The sequence below is a fragment of the Toxotes jaculatrix genome, chromosome 21, assembly GCF_017976425.1.
Source record: "Toxotes jaculatrix isolate fToxJac2 chromosome 21, fToxJac2.pri, whole genome shotgun sequence".
Taxonomy (NCBI): domain Eukaryota; kingdom Metazoa; phylum Chordata; class Actinopteri; family Toxotidae; genus Toxotes; species Toxotes jaculatrix.
Genome location: NC_054414.1, coordinates 19,086,941 through 19,104,843, shown reverse-complemented (window position 1 = coordinate 19,104,843; position 17,903 = coordinate 19,086,941). Strand labels below are relative to the sequence as shown.

The following is a 17,903-nucleotide window of genomic DNA, read 5'->3' as shown; positions in this document are numbered from 1 at the left end:
CGCCCGGGGAGCAGGGACATCACAGCCATGGTCGCAGAGCCAGTGGAGGCGCGTCTCCTTCCGTCTCTTTTAGCACCACCGTTTCCGTTTTTTGCGGTTGGACGAGAGATCGAACCCACGCCCCTCCGATCTCAGGCCGGTCCAAAGTCCAAAGCTGCACTCTTAACTTGCTGCGCCACGGCTGCCCCCTAAATGAGTACATACTGGAAAATGTAAAATGTGAAATTATCTAATAAAATATTTAAACTCAGCTCATGCTGCACAAGTACTTTTAGTTTTGATATTTTAGGTACATTTTGCTGCTCTAAAAGAAATATTTCTTACACCACTGGAAAAATAATGCTGTGAAATAAAATCACTAATGAAGATTTTTAAAGGCTGCAACAGACAATTATTTTCATAATCAGTTCACCTGCTGATAATTTTTCCAAATAAGTTAGTTTAGCCTATGAAATGTCAAAAAATAGCAAAACACAAAAACTAAAAAATACTGGAATCAGAGAGCATTTAGCATTTCTCACTTATTTTTCTTGGAAAACATCTGTAATAATTTTATTGATGATAAAAAATAGTTGCCTTTTATTTCTCTGTGGATCAACTACTCAGTTTGTCACTGGAAAGTTTGAAATAAAAACTGCTGCAATGAAATAAAAGCAACCTGCAACAACAATCTCAGTTTATGGTATTATTCAGTCAGTTTTTATTTATTTATTGTTTTTTGTTTGTAAGTTGTTAAAGTATTTGAATAAATAAAAACTAACACACTGTTCAGAAAAATGTTACAAATGTATTTAAAGATGATGTTGCACAGTTTCTTTACATATTTACAAATCTCCTGGAATACTTTACACTGTTACTGTCTATCATACAAACAAAGAAGTTTGTCTCTCAGAAACCATATATTCCTTTTTATCCATTTTATAAAGTTTGGAGTTAAAAGGCAAAGAAAAAAACTAAATAAGATATCTGAGGGAGCTGTGAGACTACTTGAGACACTTGCACCCTTTTCTTCACTCATGCACTTACGCTGAAGGATCAGTTAAAGTCGGTGAGGGTTTATTGCTGAGCTTCAGTTATGGAAAACAGTCACCACCTCTGACATCTGACCTCTGACCTCTCTGTGGAAACTCTCTCTATTGGGACTGAATCAAACATTATGTTAAAAAGAAAAAAAAATCAATGTCTGTTATTTTCAGTTTGTGTGGTGAAAAAAAACATTTTTTTCTATGTGTCCACTTGCTAAAAGAATATATATTGTAGCATTAAGAATAATGCAAACATTAAAATCGCAGAGCTGAACTCTACGATTCTTCTTCTTTAGAAAGCGCCTGCAAAAGAAAAACAACATACATCAGGACTTTGTGGAAAACCAACATATAACACAACCATTCAGTGTTTTACTCAAAACTGAAGTCACCTGTTTGAGAAACTGTCGTCCAAAGTAATTTGTTGCCATGTTCTTTAAACTGGTCTTGCCTCCCACTCTACACCGCACATATCCATAAAGGTTGGCCCCTTGCAGCACCACACCCATGATCACTACAGGCTGATTGGAAGAATAGAGACATTTATAATTTGACAACAATGGCAAGTCTGACATTATTCTATGTTTCTCTTCAGTGTCATCAGTTTGTGTGATTCATTATGTGTTGCATCAGAGAGTGACGGGATATAAATACATCTGTTTGTAAGATCTATGCAGGGAAAAGTTCTAAGAAACATATAAGTAGAAAGTATTGATTCATAAAGCGTTCTGATGAGTTAGTTTGGTTCAATGACTCGGGCTGACTTTATTCAGACCAATTTAAAAAGATAAAGTAAAGGTAACACAATCCTTTCTGACATGTTACCGTAATTATACATTAGCTGTAGGAAATTACTGAGACTTTTTAAAGGCAGTAGATTTGAGGGCCACAGGCAGGTTAGGGAAGTCAGAGAACACTGAGTATCCTGTTGTTAACACGTTAATTTTGCTCTTATTATGAGATTTGTTGAAATATAAAAATGACAAAATGATGCTAGTTTTATCCTTTACATCTGAGGACTTACCAGCCATTTAATCCTGAAAGAAAAGAGGGTGCTGAAGGCAAAGATGACCCAGATGACCGGACAAACAATCAGCCCAAGCCAGAAGATTCGGGACTCTGAATCTGAGGCTGGTTGCTTCCCAGTACCCTGAAGAAAACAGGATATTCTCACAGTTAGGACATCTGCAAATACCATAAGGCCAGCTGACAGTAAACAAGTGCATTAATCACCCCCATACAGTATAAAAGGTCAGTATTGTGTAAGGTTAAAGACTCAGAACTACAATTACTGTAACACCAAAGCACAAAAAGCAACATGGAACACGCAAAGGAGCATCTTACCTTCCTCGACTCAAACACCCAGTGGCTTCGACCATCATCATCCACTTGGTTCCACCACCTGAGACCAACCATCAACCTCCCAGTGATGTTCTGTAAACATGGATGTTCATTACAATATTTAAAGAGGAACTGAGGAAAAAAAAACAATTATTCCCATTATCAATCAAGCTGCTCATTATTTTCTCAAACAATTCAAAATTTTGCCTATAAAAACTCAGAAAACAGAGAAAAAGTCCTTTATAATTTTCTGTCTTCAAATGCTTTGTGTGATGAACCGTTCAAAACCCAAAGATATTCAGTTTACTATGCAGTGAAGAACTGGTTACAGTGAAAACAATCCCTCGTCTTACAACGGAGAAAATTTATCTTGTAAAAGTAGTAAAAGACAAACCTTTACTGTCCAGAAGTCACATGACAGCAGAAGGATGATTGTAACCATGCAAGCGATGAAACTTCTACTGAAAATCTCACAGAGCAGGTAGACGAGGACGGCACTAACTCTGAAGAAGAGGTGGAAGAAGGACGCCACCGGATGCCTGGAGACAGATTTTTAACACATTTAATGCAGCGTGCAGCATGTTTTACCTACGTGGTAGAAATACAGTTAATACTGAACTATAGGGTTACAACTAATAATCATTTTGCTCATCGATTCATCTGCCGATTATTTTCTTATCTACATGATTTGTTTAACTACACAACAAGTACTGAGAGAAACGGAGAAAAAGTTTTGAGTCTTCTGTAAACTTACTTAATATTTGTCCTCTTTGACCTTTTCCCTGCATCCTCCTCTGCATCAAACAGAGACACGTCTTCATCATTGGTATCCTGAGGGATCAATAAGGAAGATACTTAACCCTTGGAGACACACATGTCCACAAAAACATCTCAACTAAAGTCTCGTCTGTTTACATATGGACTGGTCATGGATCACATGAGCTTAAGCAATAACAGCATGTTTAAATCAAGAATCTGCAATGTACTAATTAAAATTACCGCACCACTTTACTACCAACACTGTGCTCAGAAACTCTGATTTTCTGTATTGAGCAACACTATATGCTGGCAAATACTAAAGTATGTGCAACTACATTACTGTTTATTATAAACCATTCATTAAATGTCTGTACACTGCCTGTACGGGGGGATAAAGTATTACTTTCCTTACTTTCTACTTACATAAACACAACAACATTTAATAGAGAACAGACAATAACGTGTTTGTAAGCAGATGTAAGAACATTTGAAGTTTTCGTTAATGTTCAGTATTTATCCACACGTATAGCTTCTGCTATGAAAACATACTTTATATTATTACAACAGTGTTTTACTGTGTAGTCATTTCAATACTGTTCATGCAGCAGCCTCCTCTTATAGGAGAAGGAGTTACACGTTAACAAACAAGTTAATAAGCACTAAAACAGATCTGCTTACAGCTATAATATCGTTATGCTAAATGCGTTAACCACTTAAAAACATTTGCTAACTTTCATTAAATGTGACTAATACACAACGAGTCGGTGTCAGGTTTCTCAGCAGCAGCATCGTTGTCTCTGGTTTAACTGGCGAGTTTATAGTTTTGTCTGATGATTGTATCGATGAGGCACAGAAATAACGGAGCTAACGTTAGCTAACGCTAGCTAGCGCTAGTTAACGCTAGCGTCAGCTAGCGTTAACTAGCGTTAGCTGCCTCGGTGGCAGAGTCTGGTCGCACGTCTACGAGCCGAAAACAAACACTCACACTCTTGTGGGTTTTTATCAGAAGAAAAACGGCACTACTGTGTGGCTTTGTGGGCGTTAAGGTGAAGCTAAGTTAACGGCGCAGGGGTGTAAATAGCTACTAAACCTAGCATGCTAACTACTTAGCAACACTAGCACGACGGACGTTCACCTCAGATGCTAAGTAATTTGTGCTGCTGAACTCGTTTCACTGCCAGTTTCCAGCCTGTTACATGACGCTGCGTTGGCTGTTTGACACATTAACAGGTAAAAGCCTTAAAAACGGCGTCACTTACTTCTGTTATCATGTTGAATTTCGAGCAGGCTCTTCCTGGTTACATGCTCAGCTCCGCGTCACTGTACACTGAAAATCACGTGACCACGGCGTGCCACGTATATCGCTACGTCATCGCAACGTCAGGTTTTTAATTTAATAGTCGAATAATATTTTTGATTGGAGTGTTTTTATCATATTATTATTAAACACAACGACGGTGCAGTCATACTGTTATATCATTTTACACTGACATTAAACTATCCTCCCGCTTTGCACCTGTGTACAGTGTATTATCGTACATAGACTGTATGGTATATTACAATGCCACCTTCAGATGTGCAGATTCAGGTGCCTGGATCACGGCTCTGTGGGGAATCTAAACATCTGAAGTGCCTCAGACTTTTGCACAGCTCTTGATAAATAAGATCATGATAAATGAATCGTACATGTCTGAGGCCCTGCTAAGCCGTGAATGCGCCATCTTGGATATCAGTGGTAGCTTGTCAATGATAAACTATGCTCAGGACAACGTTGACTACCTCTGATGTTGTCAGTGCCGTGCAAAAGCCAAATGTTCCCTGTGAAACTATTTAGGCTACAAGTGCGGGGAACTTTTTTCTTTTGCAAATGAAGACACAAAGTTTTATTTGCATACGGAAAAAATTTAACATTTCTGAATTCACAGTGCGATGAGAAGTACAGTAACAGAGTCCCAAACATACACCGGAGTGTAAACATGAGTTGAGCCGAAATGTGCTCGAGATAAACAGCTTACTATGTCAGTATGGCAACAAAATGATGGACTGTAAACAAATTCATAATAAGTCTATTGTTAACAATTTATGCAACAGTACTCTCAAACTGTTGAAATGACCCTCGGATCATTGAGGACAAACAGACGTCTAGATGTGTCTGTGCTGCTGTTTATGAAAGAACAGCTCCGTTTGCAGGTGAGGTCGGAGGTGAGGGGCTTTTCAGCCGTAATGGTTCACCAGGTGCCACCAAGGCGACGACATTCTCCTTCTTGGACAGCCAGAACGCCGGGTAAAGGGGCTCCAGGAACTCTGCCTTGTACTCGTGGATGAGCGTCATGGTGTCTTCCACGCCGTAGAAAGCCAGGAGGCCTCGCGTGTAGTCCACGTACACCCCGACACGAGTGAACTTCTCCACACTGAGAGGCGTTTCCACGCCGCTGTGCCAGGCGGAGAAGGTGCGTCCGTTCCACTGAAGACACCAGGAGAAGTTGTTTCCGGTGATGCAGCTGTTGCTCTCTCCGCCTTTGCGATCGATGCTCTTGTAGGTCAGGCCGATGTGAGTGCCCTCACCGCCGATGTCTGCCTCAAAGTAGTGCCGGCCCAGGTAGAAGCTTTCGGCGGCCAGAACTTGGCGCCAGTTGTCAAATCGCTCAGGTATATCGGGGTAAGGATGCTGCCAAGGTGTGGTGTTAGTCACCTTCCTGTTCTCTTCCGTCAGACGCAGGAACTTGTGAGCCGTGTCCGCATCGAAACTCATGGGAGCGGCATCTGGGCGAGGAATTTCTAAATATTAGTTTACTACAGGAATGTTATCATTACCGAGGTCACCATGATCATAACCAGCATTTTTCTTTTTTTTTTTTTTACTTACACTTGAGGAAGTCAGCACGCGTCTGTGGATCTGGTATCATCATGTTCTGTTTCGCTGCAACGATGGCATGAACTGTTGTCTTTATTCCCATTTTGTCTGTAAGGGAAGAAAATACATTTCAGTGTCTGATAACAACACGATTTAGATTTATTCATGAACCATTTCCCTTCAGTTGGTACAAAATGCATCGAGGGAAACAAGTATTTGCTGTTTTTCTGCTCCTGTAGGTGACATGATTGGCATTACACAAAAAAGAGGTGACTCATGAAGCACACATGTTCTTATCCAAGCAGTGAGGCAACATTTGGACACATGTTATATCAGGTCAGCTCCACAACAATGACACACAGGCAGAAAATTCCTAACATGTGTTCACACGCCCAGTTGTTCTGTCTGTACATCTGTAATTTACTGCTGGAGCACGGCTGCCCCTGGCAGCATCATCTGTGCTGTTTGTTCTTACCATTCTTGCATGTCTCTTTAACTTTTTCTATGTATGAAGACACAACGGAGGCACAGAGCTCCTGCGTGGACTCAGAGATCACACGGCTGAAGGAATTCAGACGATCCATCAGGCCGATGTAGACCCCAGGCAGAGAAATATCAGTGGCTTCTTTCTTCCACTCTGAATACTCCTAGAAAACAAACCAGGATTTAAAAAATAAAGATAAAATCTAAGATTTTTTTGTACCACAAAAACTTAAATTTAACACTTGTTAACTTATTTACATTTCTATCACATTTCCCTCACAGCTTCCTAGATGATCATGAGAAATCATGAGGATTTCCTGGTGGTTACCTGTAAGAAATCCACGTCATTTTTGTTTCTGGAGAGCTTCTCCACCTGAGCCTGAGTCTTCTTCAGCTCAGTGCACCTCTGCTCCAGGTGAACCCGGATGCCCTCGGCCTGCCTCAGCGCCTGCTTCTCCTCACCCTCCAAGATCTCCGTGACCTCCCTCTTGGCCCTCTCCACCACCGCCTGCAGCTCCTCAAACTGGCTCTCGATCACTGCTCGTACCTCGGTCACCGATTGCTGCGGAATATTTTCGTTTCAGTTTTAGTTCATCATTTCACATCACATGGTATGGACTGAGGTCTCCTTACATCCTGAGAGAGGAAGTCATGTGACATATAACAGCTTGGCAATGCATCAGATCACATGATGATGTTATGTGACTGCAGCTTCACTGATGCGATGCTTTGTTGCCTCATCACCACCCAGAACAACATGAAAACAGGAATTTCCTTCCACACCTCAGGGAAACCTGTCAGGTTTGGGTGGCATCACTGGGGCTTACATGGCAGAGGGTTCTCCAGACAAAAATAGAAACCGCCAACTCATTTTTTTTTAACTATTGTGACATTCCTGTGACACACACACAGTGAGGTGGGGTTTGAGATTAGTCATACAGCGTGTTTACCTCTATGGAGACTGTGTTTAGCTGAAGTTTGTTGATGGCGTTCTCGGCTGCTGTCACCGTCTTCACCATCTCAGTCTGTTTCTCCCTCAGTTCCCTCTGTGAGAATAAGGAGAGAGCAGACTTCAGCACGTCTCCCCGCAGAAACCACAAACCATGCTGTAATACTGAAAATATGCCAGATCTTAACAGAAGGAAAGAACACGTCTTTGCAAATGTAAACTTCTGTTCTCTTTCTTCACAAAACCTTTGTTGTTTCCTATTTTCCCCCGCTTTACGCAAAAGTTACACATTCTGCTCTGCACTCTGATATTTGCCGTTTTCAAAGCATTGACTTGTTTCTAGATTCACATCTGAATTCCTCGGGCAGGTCCAGGCGACTCTGGAGTTGAACCTGGTGCTCACGGAGAATACCTTTCTGTGAAGTTTAGACCCTGAGGGGAACGCTGTGTTTCCTTTGCCTCATACAGTGTGACGGGCCATCAAGTCCACCTTAAAATGAATCAACCTAAAGTTTGTAAAAGCACTATACAAATACCCCACAGCTAAAATATGTACTAATAATATACTGTCCGTAGAAGTGATTTTGAAAAGGGGCCCAGGATGCCCTCTCTCCCAGCTCCTGTATGCATCAGCTTTTATAACATTTTAAAGAAAACCAAACTGTAACTGAAGCCAAAGCTGAGGCTGCCGACAGCTGACGTCACCAGAAACACCACAGAGCTGAGCAGGTACATCAAACTCCTCTGTTTGGCACAGTGACAAATATCTGTCACTGTTTATAACGTAACGGCATCAGCGTCAGAGAGCTGCCACAGACATGAAGTACCCATGGTTTGTGGCAGCCTCCTGCCTGTGATCTGAAGGCACACAGGAAACAGATGAAAACTCAGTGACAAAAACCCAGAAGGTCGTTTAACCTCTTATCTCTGATGTGAAGGTGTTTCAGGAAGTAGTTTTTTCTTTGCTCAGTTTGAAAAATGTAAACCAAAATTTAAAACTGTTAAATGAACCTCTGGGTTTTTCAAACATCACTGGTATTTATCTTTTAGAGAAACAGATCGTCACCTGTGTGACTCAAATGTAATGCTAATAGCAGTTTATTGGCTTATGTATTGGATTTAATTAAATTTAAACCCCTTTAATGGACAGTAGCATGAAACAAAACTGATCTGTGAGTTATGTGAAGAGTTCTCCAAAAGCAGAGGAGGAACGTGAGCTCTGAACAGGACGTTAGTTCACTCTATTGTCTTCTATGTTTTTCTTGGTGTTGGTGTCTGTCCTATGGAAATAAATATCTTTGAAAGGGAAGTGTTAGAGGAAAAGGTTTGAAAGTTCACTTCTTCTTCTTCAGCAGCATTGGTTTCATTTAAACTTCATTATTCTTATTTTCCCCCTTGTTTTCTATTTATACTCTCAGCATTCAATGTTAAAGTAGCAGCTGTGATATTTTCACCTTCATTTCCAAACAGCTTCACTGACACTTTGAGCCTATCAGCAGTGTTTGCTTTACAGCTCTAATGAAGCAGTTGGAGGTTTTTCTACAACACACTTTGCAAATAACAGGTGTAGGCTAAAAGCTGCAGATCTCTGTGGGAATGTGGCCTGGAATTCCTGAACCTGACGGTCACGAACTGTCTGAAAGGAAGACAAATGACACTTTGAGCTTTCTCTGCGTCAGAGCGGCTAAATAGATCCGAGTATTGAGTTTCCAGACTGCTGCACAACCAAACAATGCTGTTAATCAAACAGGTCGAGCACATTATTTGACCTGTACAGTGGATATCAAAGTCCAAAATTACTGTTTTAATTAAGTTAAGTATTCAGAGCTGTGATGTATGACGTGTGAGAACAACTGTGATGCATTTTGGAGACGCAGATCATCCCCTCTCCACTGGTGCTGAAGGTTACATCCATCAAAGTCGCTCAGTGAGACACTGCTATAAATATCTCTTCTCCGATACGTGAAAGCACCAGTGTGAATGTGATTTGAAGGATTAAATGTGAGATCAAACTGCTCATGACTTTGTTCTGCTGATGTCCTCACGTGTCTGCTCAGACTGTGGTGGACTCCACCTTTGCCACATATCGAAAAATAAATAAAAAAGACAAACACTCAGCAAAGCTGAATGTCAGATAAAAAAAGCAGCTAAGCAGCTATTTCCATTCCAGATGATTTTTTTCCCTGGGCCTGTGTTCTGAGAAGGAAATGTTAGTTTTGCTCTAATTAAAGGAAAATAACAGAGAATATTAGAGAACAGTATCTGAGAACACTTGCCTCTATCTGCTTGCGAGCCTCCACCACAGGTATGGTGTTGTGGCCCCTGTGGTCCTCCATCACACAGTCCTGACAGATGCAGCAGGCATCGGCGCAGCAGAAAATCTCCAGGGGCCATTTGTGGCTCTCGCAGGTCCTCCTCTCGATGTCCCTGAGCGGCTCCACCAGCCGGTGGTTCTGAAACTTTGGGTTCTCCAGGTGAGGCCGGAGGTGGGCCTCGCAGTACGATACCAGGCAGGTGAGGCAGGATTTGAGGGCCCTGCAGGGAGTCTCGATACACGAGTCACACACCACATCATCGGGCCCCAAAGGTTCCTCCTTCACCTCCTCTTCTGCTCCATTTTTCACCTCTTCGTCCGTCTGAGGTTCTGGTTCTTTCTTCTCCTCCTCCGGCTTTTCGGGGTCCTCAGACTCCTTCAGATCGTCTTGGATCTTGGCCTCCTCTGTTGTCTTAGAGTCCTGATTTTGCTCCTCTTTGCTGTTAATCACCGGAGATTCAGCCTCTGTTCCGTTCTGTTTGAGACCATCAGCAGGTTCAGGCTTGTCGGGACTTTGAAGACACTCGGGACATCCTTTACTTTTGTCCCCGAGGCAGGAGCCACACACAGAGTGACCACAGTCCGCCGGCTTGTCCCCGCTCGGCACACCTGAGCAGATGCCACACAGCTGCTGTTCGGAGATGGGAGCTTCTTCTACAGCTGCAGTATCGGCCATGTCTCCAGTCCTTCTCCCGGGCTTCACTTCCACTCTCTTATACTCTCTGAAAAAACTGGCTCGGCCACTTAAGTCAGCCGGCAGTTCCTGGATCAAACAGAGGAGCCTGCGAAGCCACACCTAGATGATGTGAACGTCAGTCCCAGGCCTCATAGTTTCAGTCTAAATGTTATCCGCCCCCTCAGCACTCACATGCAATCAGACAGCCAGGCCAGCAAACAGTGATACACACCCCCACACTCACACACACACACACACACAATCACTGCCCGCCCCTGTCCACAGGGTGGAGCTGAGAACAGAGAGGTGTAGAGTTGCATTTCCCCACATACACTGTTTGCACTTACAAGTTGGATTATCTACAGATTATGTTTTACTCACTGCATTGATGAACTCACTGATTGCACTGTTGCTCGGTTGTATCTGCTGCAGCCTGACTGATAAACCTCAGGAAATCATCGCTGCAGCCTTTTGTCTGTTCACGCACTTCCTCTTCCATGTGTGAGCATTTCTGCTGCTCCAGAGTTAAAGTGGAAAACCCAGAGCAGATGGCAGATTGAATGAATCAGAGAGGCCAGACTCTGAGGGCAGACGCTGCCACCAAGTGACCAGAGCCGGAGAATCACTCTGAAGGACGCTGCTCTCATGCACATCCAGAAGGTTCTTTACTGAAGTGAAGAATGAGGAACATTTACTCACAGCTACATGTGGCAGTAACATTCAGAGCAGCTCTCATGTGGTCATGTGAGTAATCACATGTTTGCTCAGCCAATCAGAGGCATGGATTTGATGTCCACCGTCCCACTGTTGTTCTGTTTTTGTTTTTGTTTTTTTTAAATTATCCTTCCTATTCAGTTTTCCTGATTTTGGCTGTGATTCTATTTATCATTTATCAATTTGATTGTAATCATCAACCAAATAATCTCCTAATCCCAACTCTCTGTAAAACATTTAGATCAGCTTTTTTAAAAAATGTTGTCTGTAAATAAACTGAATTCACTTGACATTCTGCTTTCTTGGAAATCAAACCAGATTAAAAGGAAAGTGAACAACTAATATTGGTTGTGTGTCAAGAAACAGACTCTAAATGAGAATAATGCTGTTGCTCTTCTGGAGGAGTAAAGACTGTTTGCTGACACCTTCACCATTTCAATGCAGAGTTCATAGCTTGTGCTGCTGCCCCCAAGTGGCTAAAAATAATGTAGCACCATTACAGCTTTTATATTTATAGAACATTTGTACATGTTTTTATGTCAAAAAAACAAATATGATAAATTGTTTTAATTCTTAAATATGTGAGCAGGAGTTTGTAAATTTTACTTTGTGTGATTAAGTCAGTTTCAATCATAACCATCGACAGGTTTCAATTAAATTACAGATAGTTTAAATTAATGTGTATAACTACACAATTTATTCAATCACAATGTCACTCAAAGGCCAGCTGACTGTGGACAGATGTTTGGAGACTGGGTTATATGAGACAGTGTGTCCATAAAGGCAATAAAACAATGCTGATGAAAATGAATGTTACAATTATTATCATTAAAAAACCTTTGCCCTGATGAACTGTGACTACAGTGCAGCCAAGGACGTGCTTTTGAGTGAGGACACGTCAGATTCAACACTGTGTCCATCTGTCACTACAGGAAAACAGGGGCCCGTCTCACAAAGCAGGTTGTGTGGATTAACCAGCCGCAGCGTTAGTTACCGGTTACCAAGGCAACTACTGCTGCAGGCCAGACCCGCAGAGAGCAGGTTTTCCCCAGATACTGTTACAGACCGAAGGCACAGCGCTGTGAACAAGTGACAGCAGAGCCACAAAGTAAATATCATAAATGAACATCAGTGAGTAGTTAAATTGATCAGTAGTTTCATTTAACAGCAGAGACAGTTCAGCAGGTGAACCAGGTTAATGAGTGTCTGTATGAATCCTTCGTGCAGCAGATCCACACTGACATCCTCTCTGTACGGACGTATAACATCCACACAGAGAGGACTGCACGTTGTACCATGTGGCACAGAAATAATCAGTAATAGAACTAAAATGAATTTTGGATCACATGTGGTCAGGAGCCGTAAACGATGCCGTAGACTGTGAGAGCCTGACAGGCCGGACAGATGAGCTGAAACCTGATGTTATTTATGCTCCATCTGTATCTGAATGTGATCAAAAACCAGGATAAGTCACAGCTGAGGCCGGTGTTCATGCAGAGATACTTCAGTTGATAGACTGAGACAAAGCTGAACAAAGCTTAGTTTAAACAAAACACTATAAAATTATTGTCATGGTTAAAACATGTTAGAATGAAAAGATCCGTCTCAGTCTGAGGCTCCAAGACGTCCAGAAACTGTCCTGAGTGGGAACCAGCTCTTTCTCTGTATCTCACTGAATCTGATCCTCTGAATCTGTTGATGTTGTGTGTTACTGTTAAACACAGAGTTACAGGAGCCAGTTTGTAACTGCCAGGAACCACAGACAGAGGTTAAAGTTGAACACGCTTCATGAGACAGACCTCAGGTCAGTTTAAAGAGCTGTAATTAGAGCTGCGATCGATTGTTTATCTTTGTGCTTATCTGTTTGGTTGATATAATAAAATTAATCATGAAGTTAATTTAACTCCTACTGTCAAAGCAAACTACAGGAATCTTTAGTGTGTCAGTGTATTGATTCAAAGTCTGACATGTATGATAGAGGCTGATCAAACCTGGACTGTGGAGGTCGTAGCATGTCAGCACAGAAATGCACCTAAACACTGAAGCTTGTGCTTGTGAACAGCAGCAGTTATTAGTCTGAACGGCTCATCCTCGTCACTGCACCCCAACCAGCTCTGTGATCGGGGGGGCAAATACCATCAGTTCCTGGTACTTGTGGAAGAAGAGGTCCAGGCGAGAGAGGTAGCTGTCCTCCTGGTATGGAAGCTGTTTTTCAGTCAGATACTTGGACACAACAGGCTTCACCTGGACAGTCGTGAGAGGAGAGACACAGAGAGTTTAGTGAAAAAGAAATCTGTACTGGACAGTGAAGCAGCTTCCTCTCTGTCCCACCAACATGAACACGTGTGAACATCTGAACTCTTTAACCCTGCTTTTTGTTTTCCTACCTTCAGACACATGTTATCAGACAGGAAGGGGAAGAGATGGTGCTCCACGTGACAGTTGATAAGCGAGTGTCCAAAGGTCCAGTCCAGCAGAGGGTTACGGGGCAGGTTCAGGACTCCGTGGGTCATCTGGTAGATCCTCTTTGGACGACGGGTCGGAGAGAACATGGGGAGGCCGATGTGCTGCGAATTACAGCAGCATACAGTTACACACAGTCCCGGTAAGCTGAACACTGGAGAGAAGCTTTTGATCATATCACACAACCTTCCTCAGCAGATGATGAGGTTTTAGGCTACTGCTTGCATAAATACAAAATAAAAAAAAATACTGTATGCTTTATGAAGAGTTTTAGCACAAACTGCTTTCAAATGAGACGCCAGAGTCAGCCAAACCAAAGGTTATCCTCGGTTAGAAAGCACAGGGGAACAGAAAGTTCAGGGGGAAAAAAGACAGGACAGAAGCCAACAACAGCACCAGGAGACAGGAGAGAGCAGGTTCTCAGCCTGACCCCCCCACAGTGAACAAACATTTCCCCCTGTTAGATCCTCGACTCCACATCAAGAACCTGGGTTTTCTAATCCACCTTCACACACTTTGATCAGAACAATGCACAATGACCTGCAGGACTCAGGCTCCATCTGGGAAAATCATGCATGAATTGTTCCTTTTTATCCCTTTAGTTCACTGACTGGTCTGATCTATGAGAACACAAAGCTGCATTCAACAAGACTTTCTCAAAAGGCTCCGAACAAGAGGCTCCCTCATGAAAGGACACTGACAGGGGTCTTTACTGAAACTGAGAGGTGAACGTGTGTGCTTGGTTATAGCTGAGTGAATTTTCTGTGAATTTATTTTATTTTTTCCCAACAAACAACCTTCCTAAAGCAAATGCCTCAGCTCAGCCCCACAGAGCTGCTTGCATGGCTGCAGATTCTTGTCTTGTTTAAAGAACACGTACTGAGCATGTGCAGTACAGCAGGTATTCTCACCTGGAAAATGTTGACGTGGATATATGGCACAGAGAACATTGCTCTGCAGACGAGCATACAGAGCAAAGCGCTGAGAGGCGACGTGAAGCCGGAGACGTGGATCAGCAGCCAGTACTGTGAATACAGGCCCAGTGTAACCATCAGCATGGTCCTGAGGATGTGGACCAAAGAGTGTCCTTTGAGCTGAGCTGCAAAACCAGAGAATCAGAAACCAACACACGTGTGAGAATAAACCCACGCCTGAGTGACAGAGGCGAGATAACACGGGAACGTGAGCGGGATCAGAAGGTAAAAGGTCTGTCTCAACTTTACTCTGATAATCACATCTGATGCTGAAATATCTGAGTAAACACCTGAACCATGTGCCTGCGTTTGGTCCACTCTTACCGAGTGCAACAAGTGGAGTGATGATCGGCACAGCCAGGGGAGCGAGGAACAGGTAGATGGTACGAGGCAGGCAGGGGACCTTCCACACGCTGGAGTCACCAAGGCCAATGACATTAGTGTGAGCATGATGCATCTTGATGTGACCCTGCACGCCGGCTCGCGCTGAGAACGAGCCGCAGATCTGAGGGGATGAGACACACACACACACGTTTATGAAAACCATCACTGATGCAACAATCAATAAAAAAATCAAGCAGAAAAGTCAACATTGGTATTGACTGACTTCATCACAGTTTTCTGTTTTTTCCATTTGCTTTGGTAAACAGCTAATAACAGGCCGGAGGCAAAGAACAGCGAAGCTAATGACTTGTTGTTTACCTGAGGAGCCACTGAACGTTCAGTAAACATCCACATCTTCAGCCATCACGGGTTCAAAAGTTGACTCAATTGATTATTCTGGTCCTGACGTTGTGAAAGGTTATTAAACACAGGTTTAATATCCTGATTTACAGGATGAGAACTCACTCTTGTAAATATTGCTCTTTCCACAGTCATACATGGGTTAGCAGTAAATGATAACGTTATTTTATTTAGTTTTCATCTTTATTTACTCAGGGTAGGTTCACTGAGCTCCAGGCCTCACCCTGCCTCACCCTGCCTCACCCTGAGCGGCTCCACTGACGGCTTGAAGTTAAAGGAATAGTTTACACTTATCTTGTCTTCTTGCTGAAAGTTCGATGGGAAGATTGATGCCACTCTCACGTCTACCAGCTCAAAAATAAGCCTTTCCTGAGGTGTTTAATGTTAATCTTCAGTTTATTTCTGAACATCTCACCTCGATGAAGAAGATGGCCCAGAACTTGCCCCAGGCCTGCGACTCGCTCAGCGCCCCGTGGCTGGCCAGATGTGTCCCTTTGACGGTGATGACAGCGTGAGCTACGCCCATCAGCAGCAGACCCGCTGAAAACCACAGGATCTGAGAGGAGGACAGCAGCAGGAAGGCTGCAGGACAGGGTTCGAGTTAACAACAGCGCCTGGCCTGCATCTACATCCTAAAATATGAGCCACTGGTGCCTTGACCTCGGCAAAGGACTCAGTGCATTATCACTGATAAAGAATATTCATACACATAATAATCAGTCTTTTGTTGCTTATGTTTGCATCACTTGTATTTTCACATTTTCTTTTCACTTCCTCAGTTTTCTTTTGCAAACGTATGCGTGCATGTTAAAGTGAATATCTAGCGTGACAGTATCTCATTCCAGGCAGTCAGCGTACAGTGTACAGCCGAGGCCGACAGGACTGGACGTCTCCGTCTGTTTTTGGTCATCTTTGTCTTTGATGCTCTGGCCCACGGGTCCCCTGGCTTCTCTGAGCACATGGGCCCAGCAGTTGCTGAGAAATGGATCTGAATCTGGGCCAAAGTGTTGGACCTAACAGACCGACTGACCGACTTTGCCGTCCCCACAGTAACGCTGCTGTGTGGCTATAAACACACGGTGCTGTGTGCAGCAGCAGCAGCGTGACTTCAGCCATGACGTGCAGGAAGATCAGGTGAAAGAAGGAAACTTTATCCTCCTCTGGAGGTGACTGTGCTGCTTTGTGTCTGACACCATTTCAGCAGATATGGGGATCCTCGTGTGATTGCATCACTGTGCACTGTTATATTTACAGTTTTATTTATTATTATTATTTACACGTATCTGTTGTTCAGGAAGGTTTCCCCGTTACTGGCTTTTTAACTTAAATAACTCTGCAGCGCCGGCTTGCAGTGACGCCTCTGGCTGGCTTTCACAGCAGGTTTTAGGTGACATGTTCTCTTCCAAACCAAATAAAATGGTGCTAATAAACTGCACCTTCTATTTCAAGGTGATAAGTCACAAGCTCGGTGATACACAGTGACAGATGCCACCACAGCCTCACTCTGCAACTAAATTCAACTCAGAAGTGGACATCTCTTCACCAGGAACAGATTCATCTGAGGAAAACTCACAGGCAAGCAATTATCAAAGAGCTGCTGCTGCTGCCCCGGCATTAAGAATGCAGTAGTAAGCAGTATTAAGTGCAGACACATCTACAAGTCTAGACTACAACTCAGGCTTGAAGCAGGTGCCCTGTGGTGCTGCTAAAAGCTGTCAGTTCCAATGATCGAGTGACATGAGGCACAATGGACACCAGTCCTAATTGAGGTCGGTCGCTGACCACCAGTGACCCAGATACATGGGAACCATGGGATACGGTGAATGTGGAAACCAGTTGTGACAGCAGTGTTGGACGGACGGGTGACGGTGAGAAAGAGCTGCAGCTCCACGAGTTTGATAATCATTAAATATTAAAGAAAAATAATAAATCCAGGCACTGTAAAGATGTCATTATAATCAACATTTGTAGAGAAAATATTCAGTATATTAATTAATAATGAAAACAGTTGTTAAAGATAAACAGAAACAATACGTATACTTTTACATTTTAACTTCATTCAAGATGTGGGAATTTTCTTCTATAAAGAGCAGTAACCCTGATCCCAGCAGCTGTGTGGAGTTTGCAGTGAGCAGAGTATTACCGGGAGGCAGGCAGAGGAATGCTGCTGCCAGGATGCTGCAATCGATCCCCCTCCTCTCCCACCAGCTGCTCTCTCTCACCATCTTCTGCACCAGCCTCGTCAGCTCCATCATCAGCGTCTCTTCACCACCCGGCCCTGCATTCATCCTCTTCTCTCCCTTCATCTCTTCACCGCTGCACTCTGAGTCACCTCTCCTCTGGACTAACATCTCCCCCATCTTCTCCTCCCGTCTTTCCCTCCACTCCTCCGGTACATTCTTCATGTCAGTTCCTCTGCTGATGAACCGGCTCAGAATAAAGTCACCATGTGCTTTGTGTCCTCTTGCAAGCAGCCGGTGCTAAACCCTGCACTCAGAGTGTAAAGTCTGCAGGTCAAAGTTAGCATTGCGAAAGTCTTTATTGGCTTGAAGCATTGTCAGAGAAGCCCAGCCCCCTTCCTGTTACTTCAAGAGCCTCGTGGACCCT

General features: G+C 43.3%; 3 protein-coding genes across 5 annotated transcripts; all 3 read right to left on the bottom strand.

The window, feature by feature from the left end:
* Positions 1-773: 773 nt before the first annotated feature.
* tvp23b (trans-golgi network vesicle protein 23 homolog B (S. cerevisiae)) lies at positions 774-4,465 on the bottom strand. Its single transcript, XM_041067209.1, has 7 exons — positions 4,385-4,465; positions 3,121-3,197; positions 2,761-2,905; positions 2,370-2,459; positions 2,050-2,175; positions 1,418-1,546; positions 774-1,328 (listed from the first exon to the last, which is right to left on the bottom strand). Exons 1-7 carry the CDS (start codon positions 4,394-4,396, stop codon positions 1,302-1,304), a joined length of 606 nt encoding a protein of 201 aa, XP_040923143.1. The 5' UTR covers positions 4,397-4,465; the 3' UTR covers positions 774-1,301.
* A 277-nt stretch (positions 4,466-4,742) lies between these two features.
* Positions 4,743-11,129, bottom strand: trim16 (tripartite motif containing 16). Of its 3 annotated transcripts, XM_041067207.1 has the most exons (8): positions 10,800-11,129; positions 9,806-10,507; positions 9,688-9,724; positions 7,413-7,508; positions 6,791-7,024; positions 6,455-6,626; positions 5,992-6,087; positions 4,743-5,888 (listed from the first exon to the last, which is right to left on the bottom strand). In XM_041067207.1, the coding sequence occupies exons 1-8, from the start codon at positions 10,898-10,900 to the stop codon at positions 5,290-5,292; spliced, it is 2,037 nt and encodes a 678-aa protein (XP_040923141.1). In that variant the 5' UTR covers positions 10,901-11,129; the 3' UTR covers positions 4,743-5,289. The 3 variants fall into 3 exon arrangements, with proteins under 3 accessions (XP_040923141.1, XP_040923140.1, XP_040923142.1); XM_041067206.1 differs by having other exon boundaries at positions 4,744-5,888; positions 9,688-10,507; positions 10,800-11,127; XM_041067208.1 differs by having other exon boundaries at positions 4,746-5,888; positions 9,688-10,507; positions 10,783-11,124.
* Positions 11,130-11,577: 448 nt separating this feature from the next.
* On the bottom strand, positions 11,578-17,903 carry fads6 (fatty acid desaturase 6). The gene is made up of 6 exons (XM_041067416.1): positions 17,440-17,903; positions 15,712-15,878; positions 14,877-15,057; positions 14,490-14,677; positions 13,503-13,682; positions 11,578-13,359 (listed from the first exon to the last, which is right to left on the bottom strand). The coding sequence occupies exons 1-6, from the start codon at positions 17,699-17,701 to the stop codon at positions 13,210-13,212; spliced, it is 1,128 nt and encodes a 375-aa protein (XP_040923350.1). The 5' UTR covers positions 17,702-17,903; the 3' UTR covers positions 11,578-13,209.